The sequence below is a fragment of the Cucurbita pepo genome, chromosome LG02, assembly GCF_002806865.2.
Source record: "Cucurbita pepo subsp. pepo cultivar mu-cu-16 chromosome LG02, ASM280686v2, whole genome shotgun sequence".
NCBI lineage: Eukaryota > Viridiplantae > Streptophyta > Magnoliopsida > Cucurbitales > Cucurbitaceae > Cucurbita > Cucurbita pepo.
In genome coordinates, this window is record NC_036639.1 from 10,804,937 (window position 1) to 10,813,519 (window position 8,583).

The 8,583-nt window shown below is 34.3% G+C and overlaps 2 protein-coding genes across 2 annotated transcripts; both read left to right on the forward strand.

The window, feature by feature from the left end:
* The first annotated feature begins 2,447 nt into the window (after positions 1-2,447).
* On the forward strand, positions 2,448-3,977 carry LOC111788460 (mitogen-activated protein kinase kinase kinase 18-like). The gene has a single exon (XM_023668793.1). It carries the CDS (start codon positions 2,502-2,504, stop codon positions 3,975-3,977), a length of 1,476 nt encoding a protein of 491 aa, XP_023524561.1. The 5' UTR covers positions 2,448-2,501.
* Positions 3,978-5,016: 1,039 nt separating this feature from the next.
* Positions 5,017-8,134, forward strand: LOC111787447 (ran-binding protein 1 homolog a-like). The gene is made up of 4 exons (XM_023667410.1): positions 5,017-5,313; positions 5,399-5,550; positions 5,669-5,794; positions 7,642-8,134. The coding sequence occupies exons 1-4, from the start codon at positions 5,165-5,167 to the stop codon at positions 7,821-7,823; spliced, it is 609 nt and encodes a 202-aa protein (XP_023523178.1). The 5' UTR covers positions 5,017-5,164; the 3' UTR covers positions 7,824-8,134.
* The last annotated feature ends 449 nt before the right edge of the window (positions 8,135-8,583 follow it).

The window sequence follows — 8,583 nt, forward strand, 5'->3', positions numbered from 1 at the left end:
CTATTTCCATCGAGAATGTAATTCCCTCGTTTTATAGTAAGTTTGAGTTGAATAATGAAAGACCGTATATTTATCTGTTTGTCATTTAGATGCTATGAGTACTAGTCAAATGACGGTTTATTTTTCAATTTATGATACATATGAATTTGGATTTTGTCGTTTCGAGATTAAAAGAATCCATCTTTTGCTTTTTGTTAAAAGTTAAAGAATTACTTTCCAACAACGTTGACCTTAATAGTAAAAGTATAGCTCGACATAGTTCCTAGTCAAAAAACGTGTACTGCAAACAGATTTACAGGTAAAAAGAAGTTGAGTTTTGACTTTTTTTTTTTTTTTTTTTTTTTAATAATTAACAATTCTCCGACATAAATTAGCTAAAATCCATAATGTTTTAAACTTTTATGAAATTCATGAATAGAATCATGACATAATCTCTATGATTCTAAAATTTATGACCAATTAAATTGAAGAAAAATAATTAAAATAAGGAAATATTTTTTGCACCAATAAAATTTTAATTGGCCAAATATATATTGTTTTTTTATAATAAATGACAAAATAATTTATCCATTTAGTCAACTTTTTCGAAAATGGATAAATATTTATTATTTATTTTTTCAGAAAAAAATTGCATGTATAGATAATATTTAGTAAAAGAATTAATAACTGCCACGTGTTTGTTAATTAAGTAAGATTAATTAGTTAACCATTTTTTACTTACACGATTCCCTCCCTTATTTGCTCACTTATTTAAATAAAAGGTTTAAAAATTATATTTTGGTTCAATGGATTAGTTCGTAGGAGGTTTAATAAAATAATATTTTTTTATTTTCACTGACAAATAGAATTGAGATAGAAAGTATCTATAAATAAAAAAAATAATACACACTATAAAGAAACCATAAATAATATATTTTTTAAATATTATATTTTAAAGACATTTAAGGTATCTTAATTTCAGTGTTTTAACGAATTTGACTGTCTAAAAAAGTTGACCAAATCAACATGAATCATAAAGACCGTGTTGAGTTGGGCGGGTGTTCGATTTTTGTTGGGTTATATTTTTAGGAGTTGACTAGGTAGATTCGTTGCTCGAGTTCGAGAAAAAATAGACGTATTAAATCTGTCTATACTACTAAAAATGCTTTAAATGTCGGAGTATTTTAAGATACCGATATAAAAAGGCAATTTAAACAACTTTCGATATCATAATTCTAACAATTTTTAAGATTTTTGCGATAAAATTATATATTTTTTAATATTTATATTAAAAATTAAAGAAGCAAAAAAAAAAAAAAAATTATAAGCGAATATAAACGAAATCTTTGGAAGGATTTCCAAAGAACTCACCGACATATAAAAACAACTAAATTTATAAATAATAATAATAATAATAATAATAAATTATGAAGAAAAAAATAATAATAAGTAAATGTTTTTTTTTTTTTAATTTTATTTATGGTAATGGAAAATGATGGGCCACGTCAACTGAATTCCACCGGCAATTGTAAAGCAGACGTGTAATCGTGGGAATCCACTTCACACGTCGTTCCACAATTCCTTGCAGCCTCTTCTTCTCCCTCTATCTCTCTTTAGCTGATGTGGCATGTTATTTTATTGCCACGTCACCAACTTTTTGGCGTATTTACCCCTAGCGTTCGCTTATCAGTTATCTTTCTTTTTTTCTTTCTTTTGGCGGCTATAATCGTGTGTGGGCACTTTGACGACAGTTTCATGCAAAACGCCGACAACGCCACCGAATCGTAAAAGTCAACGTGACTTTAGTCATCAAATCAAACGGCTCTCACCTACCCACATAAACATGCTTACTCCCTAAATTCCCTTCCGTTATTATCCACGAAAAAAACGTTAAATGTTTGGTTTTATCGTTGACTTTTCAACCTTGATTCTATTTATCTACTTTTTCCTTTTTCTTTTTTTGAAAAACGTATTTATCTTCTTATTTTAATAACTTGATATTATCAATTTTCTTTTTTAATTTTAATTTTAAAATTTTAATAATACCTTAAAACTTTCGAACATAATTAAAAAATGTCTGCCTTTTTATAAATGATATATACATTAACCCGTTAAATTAAATTGAAGGGCTAAGATTGAAAGATGGAAGGATATTGAAGGGCTAGGATTGAAAGGTGGAAGGATGGATAAGGATAAAATCCAAAAAAATGAAACCCTTTTGAAGAGTATACAAAATATTAAAACTTGGTGCATATCCACCCAATTAAAGTGCGCCTCGTGCCATGTTAACCGTTTTTTCTTCGAATTATCCACATTCCCAAATATCCAAAATTCATAAATAATTTAAATTAAATTATTATTATTACTTTTTTTTTTTTGCACATTATTATTCCCCCCATAATCAATGATCCACGCGCCTCTATAAATACTCGTTCAATTCCCAAATTCACAATGCATTCACCTTTTCTTTCACTTTTTTGCTCTGTTTTTTCCTCTGTTTCTTCCCTTTTCAGCACTGATCAATGGCGGATACGACGAAGCTTTCCTGGACAAGAAGTAATTGTGTCGTCGGAAAGGGCTCCTTTGGAACTGTGACTGTCGGGATTCGAAATTCGGACGGTCGGGTTTTTGCGGTGAAGTCTGTCGAACAGAGTGTTGGATTCCGGCGGCAGATTGAGTGTTTAGAGAATGAAATTCGGATTCTTAGATCGTTGAATTCGCCGTACGTGGTGGGGTTTCTTGGTGATGATGTTTCCGATGAGACGCCGACGACGTCGCTTCGGAATTTGCACATGGAGTATTTGCCAGGTGGCACTGTTGCCGATGATCCAATCGGTACCGGCGATGAGATGGTTCTACGGGCGAGGACACGGTGTATTGTTTCGGCTTTGGGTTATGTTCATTCCAAAGGAATCGTTCATTGTGATGTTAAAGGGCGGAATGTTTTGATTGGATTGAATCCAAGTTTTGTTAAATTGGCCGACTTCGGCTCTGCAATTGAAATCGGCGACGGCGACGGCGACGGCGACACGTGTCGATGTTCGGTGGCGCCACGAGGGAGTCCGCTGTGGATGGCGCCGGAAGTGGTTCGAGGGGAATATCAGGGGCCGGAATCGGACGTTTGGTCAGTTGGGTGTACGGTCATTGAAATGGTCACCGGAAAACCGGCATGGGAAGATTTCGGAGCCGATACGCTGAGTCGAATCGGATTTTCCGATGACTTGCCGGAGTTTCCGACACGGTTGTCGGGACTCGGACGGGATTTTCTCCGGAAGTGTCTTGTAAGAGATCCTAAAAAACGGTGGAGCTGTGATCGGCTGCTGCAGCATCCATTTTTAGCGACGGTGGCAGCCTCGCCGCAAATCGCCATCGAGAATTCCCCCCGGTGCGTGCTCGACTGGATCAACGCCGATTTCGACGATAACGAAGATGAAGAAATCCCCTTCTCCGGCGAAACCTCCAGCGCCGGTAACCGAGAAAGCGAGATCTCCGGCAAGTGCAGAATAGGGAAATTAAGTACGAGTGAATGGCCGAACTGGGAATCGGACGGTTGGTCGTCGGCGAGAAGGTTCACAGCGACGCCGGTAACCTGTGAAGAAGAAGGAGTAGGGGTAAATTGGGAATATGGGAATTCGAGAGGGGTAGAAATGGAAATGGAGGGATCAAGTTCAGAATATTCGGAGTTCGTAAAGCCCAGTGACGAAGAATTGGGAGCCGCCCTTTCAAATCCCGGCGGTCTGGAGACTCCAGAGCGGCCACGTAATAATTGCGGCAGCGGCAGCGGCGGTGGCGGTGGCGGTGGCGGTGGATTAAACTCGCAGCGGTGGCTGAGCGATAATTACGAAATTATACCGATAACCTCGTTGATATATTCAATTGAATTAATATTATGTTATTATTGGAAAATATTAATAAAGAAATTGGTGTTATTTGGTATTTACACTTTATTACTTCTTTTCTTAAAAAAAAAAAAAAAAAAAACACTTTATTATCACTAAACTTAAATTAAATTAAAAATTAAAAATTTTAATAAATGCAATTTAAGAGGACCCAAAAAAGAACATTAATTAAAATTATATATATTTTTAATTACAATTGCACAATTTTTTTATTAGGTAGCTATAAAGTCTAAACCTTATGAGCACCACATGTTTCAAAATTAATGTTGGTCGGGGGCACAAAATTATGGTAATTTTATTAAATAATTTATTGTCTTTATATTTTAAAAAGTTTTATTATTTATTAATCAGTTGTCTATGTCATTATTATATAGTAATGACATATACCTAATATATTAAAATTATTTGTAGATAAATGCATTATTAAATTTAATAGTTATTATTAAGAGCACTAATTAATATAATTTATATAAAAAGTTTTTAAACATCGTAATAAATTGATAAACAAAAATATAATATAATATTTACCCTATTTTATAAAAATTAAAATTTCAATATAATATAAATATATAGTATCTGAACATCTCTTTCATATTTCTCATTTACACGAAATTTTTTCGCCTTATTCAAAGTGAATCATCAAGAGTTAAACGTTATTGTTGTAGGAAGATCATGCATGGACGAACACTATCGTACAAACGACGAGCTAAATTCGGTAGTTCAGTATATATTCGAGGATGTCGTCCAAAGAGACGAGCTAGTCTTGGTTGGCTTGGTAATGGCCAACCTATGTGTTTTGGTTACTCGGGCTCTACATTGTTCTCTTTTTAGGCTATCTTGATCGAGTGAGATTGACCTCAACTTTGTTCACCTCAAAGTTAGTACGTGTATTGTTTACTCGGGCTCCACACTGTTTAGATGAGATGGTGCAAAATCGTTTTTATTCAAAATTAAAAAAATTAAAAAAAAACTTTTACCATGAATTTTATGTAGCTCGGATCGAGTTTTTAATAAAGTCGGTGTTTTTTTTTTTTTTTTTTTTTTTTTTTTTTTTTTTTTTTTNTGGTTTTATCAATTATGTAAAAATAAAAATAAAATTAGTGTGAAAAATAATTGGAAATAAAAATGTTTAAGATTTTAAGTAAGGGTTGATGTTCATATTTTCACTCATTTTTCCACTTCCTTCTCCCACATATATAAGCCCTAGTTTCTCCGCCCGCAACCCAATTCCGATCCGTTTTTTCGTCGTTCTTCTACGTTCTTAATCAAACCCTAAACCCTCTCCCATGGCGAGTTCCGATACCGAACGCAGAGATGATGAGGACGCTCCGGCCGCAGAGGATGAAGACACTGGAGCTCAAGTCGCCCCAATCGTCAAGTTGGAAGCGGTAGCCGTCACTACTGGTGAAGAAAACGAGGACGTTATTCTTGATCTGTATGCCATTTGCCATTTACTTATTTATCTGATCTCCTCAATCTAGGTTTTGGATTTTATGGTTTAATCGTATTTGTTGCTTTAGAAAGTCCAAACTCTACCGATTTGATAAAGAAGGAAACCAATGGAAGGAGAGAGGTGCTGGTACTGTTAAGTTTTTGAAACACAAGGAGACTGGCAAGGTTCGTCTTGTTATGAGGCAGTCTAAGACCCTCAAGATCTGCGCTAACCATCTTGGTTCGATCTTAACTCTCTACCTCGTATATCAAACTCCTTTGAGTTCTTGTTCTTTTTGTTGCTTTCTTGATTTAGATTTAGTTCTTGTATTTTATCGTTTGATTTGTCGTGATTGTAGTTCTTCCATCAATGTCGGTTCAAGAACACGCTGGTAATGATAAGTCTTGTGTGTGGCATGCGCCTGACTATGCGGATGGTGAATTGAAAGATGAGCTGTTTTGCATCAGATTCCCATATATTGAGAGTGAGTTCAACTCCGTAAATTTTTTTTTCTCCAAGTCTTGTTTGTAGGTTGACTTTTGATATATATATATATTGATATTTAGTAGTGGGCGGTATTAGTATCAAAGATGATTCTTATATCATTTCACTTTTTTGTCTTTTTCTCCACTCTCTGTGAAGTACTCTGTTGGGGCGGTCTACTTGTGTCTGGTTTTTTAATTCAACTCAAAATTGTCTGAGTATCACTAGTATAGTTGTTTCTGTTTTGGTTTGTACAGTTTGTCATCATAAGATATTATAGAACAATGGACTATCACGGTATGTGTGAGATCCCACATCAATTGGAGAGAGGAACGAGTGCCAGTGAGTATCCTGGGTCACAAGGGGGGTGGGGGGTGTGGATTGTGAGATCTCATATCGATTTAAGAGGGGAACAAGTGCTAGTGTGGACGCTAGGCCCTGAAGGGGGGTGGATTGTGAGATTCCACGTCGATTGGAGAGGAGAATGAAACATTCTTTATAAGGGTGTGGAAACCTCTCCCTAGCAGATGCATTTCAAAAACCTTGTGGGGAAGCTCGAAAGGAAAACCCAAAAAGGACAATATCTGTTAGCGGTGGCTTGGGCTTAAGCTTAGGCTTAGGCTGCTACAATATGGTTTTAAGATTTTAAGATTTTAAGATGAATGTTCTCCTGGCAGTACATGTTAATATTTGATTCTGTTAAAGGTTAGAACATGAATTTGTTCTTAAAAGCCACACTATTGTTCTAATACGTTCATAATGGTAACTTATCCATGAAACTTTTACTGGTCTGCTTATTATTACTGATTATTGACTCTAACTAAGACTTCTTTTTTCCATTTTCATTAACATTTGTTTTTTTTTTTCTATTAAAAGATGGGAAGTTCTTTATCCATAAGTCTTCTCTGTTATTCTACATAGTTTCTTCAGTTATATAATTCAGATAAATTTGATCAGCTGCGGTGGTAGTGGCAGAGTCAGAGGTTGGTGGCTGAAAAGAGGAAGAATAGTATAGAATTTCAGTTATACTTAATGAGGGTTTACAAATAAAGTTTGATAGAAAAGTAGGTGAAAAGGTGTGCGGCTTCATTGGGGAATAGACAGAAAAAAGAGGAAGTGGATTCAGTTATAATTTTATTTTAGAGGCTTTTAGTAATGAGACGTAATAGAACGGTTGAAGAGATGAATGGTACAGATAGAAATTTCCTAGGTCATAATTATCAGTGCTTTTTGTTGGTGTATACTGGGTACATCGGATATGGTAGGGGTCTTCCTTACATGCAGTGGTATGGTAGCTAAGATGGTTAGAATTTTGTTAGATAAACTTAAGATAAATTAATGTTACTGGGTTGCTCGCGTTAATTTGTATGACTGGTTTATATTATTACTCAGTTACTGTTCATCATAAGCTTTCCATTGTGTTTTGAATGAATATCAGTTCAAATTTATCAAGGAATTAGGCATCCTAACTCTATAAGATAGGAAACCCTGGATAAAAATTAAGGTTTCTTTCGTTTCTTTTCTTCTCTGTTCTTGTCCTTGGATGGTGAGCAATGAAGTCCATTGTACTAATTTAAGCAGCTTCTCTGCCATGGCTTCATCCAATGAAACAACAAAGGATATTGGATCTTAGTTTGTGGCTCATATTTGACGTGAAGCATGGGGACAAGCATGATGTCAGCTTTGATTTACAACATCACTAAATGAAGCACTTGGCAATTCTTAGTGCTTTGACATGACCATGCTTGTGTTCCTTGCCCAACATAGATAGAGCTCTTATAGAATGTTTATCTCATCCTTTTAGTACTTCATTAAGATAGTTTATTGAATTGTTGTGTGTATTATCAGACTGCAAAACCTTCATGGAGACATTCCAAGAAGTTGCAGAGTCCCAAACCAAGAAAGAGGAGAATGAAGATGCATCTGCAGCAGCTGATCAACTTGAAAAATTAAAGGTTGAAGACAAAAAGAAGGAAGGTGAAGATAAAGCGGGAGACAAAGCTGAAGATAAAGCTGCAGAGAAAGAGTAATTAGGAGGCTGTTTCCCCTGTGTGAGATACTAGAAGAAGAAGAAGATACACAATACCCTAAGAAAAAGATGGAAGAGGTTTTGTTGAGTTATGATGCCCTTGCTTAATTATCTAATGATATCAAGTTTTGGGCTTCTGACTTACATTTGCATTATTACTATTTAAGTTTTTTTCTTTCTTAAAAAAATAATGTCTGTGTTTTGTTCTTCTCGTGCGACCATAGTTCAACTGTCATAAAACATATGTTATGTGTTATCTTTGATGAAGAGGTTAGCATCGAGACATAGCTTCATACTCATATTTTTAGGAAACATGGTGTTTACTTCCTAAGAGCAAACTCAATCAAATCCTCATTACAAAGGTCACTCTTAAAGTAATATAGACATTTGCTTTGAATTTTGTTTTATATATATATACACACACATATATATATCTATACACACACACACATATATATATTTTGTATTATACACACACATATATATAGATATATCTATACACGTATATATATGCATATATACATACACACATATATACATATATACATACACACACATATATACATATATATATATATATACACACACACATATATATATACATACACACACACACATATATATATACATACACACACACATATATATATTTTGTATTTTTTATTTTTCTCTCACATAAATTTGATTATTTGTACAANTTTTTATTTTTTATTTTTCTCTCACATAAATTTGATTATTTGTACAATATTTAATATTAAAAT

What these genes read in the sequence shown, in the direction of transcription:
- LOC111788460 (XM_023668793.1), top strand. Translation starts at nt 2,502, where the DNA reads ATGGCGGATACGACGAAGCTTTCCTGGACAAGAAGTAATTGTGTCGTC.
- LOC111787447 (XM_023667410.1), top strand. Translation starts at nt 5,165, where the DNA reads ATGGCGAGTTCCGATACCGAACGCAGAGATGATGAGGACGCTCCGGCC. An exon ending in GAGGACGTTATTCTTGATCT is followed by an intron (nt 5,314 to 5,398) that starts GTATGCCATTTG and finishes TTGTTGCTTTAG; the next exon opens with AAAGTCCAAACTCTACCGAT. An exon ending in CAGATTCCCATATATTGAGA is followed by an intron (nt 5,795 to 7,641) that starts GTGAGTTCAACT and finishes GTGTATTATCAG; the next exon opens with ACTGCAAAACCTTCATGGAG.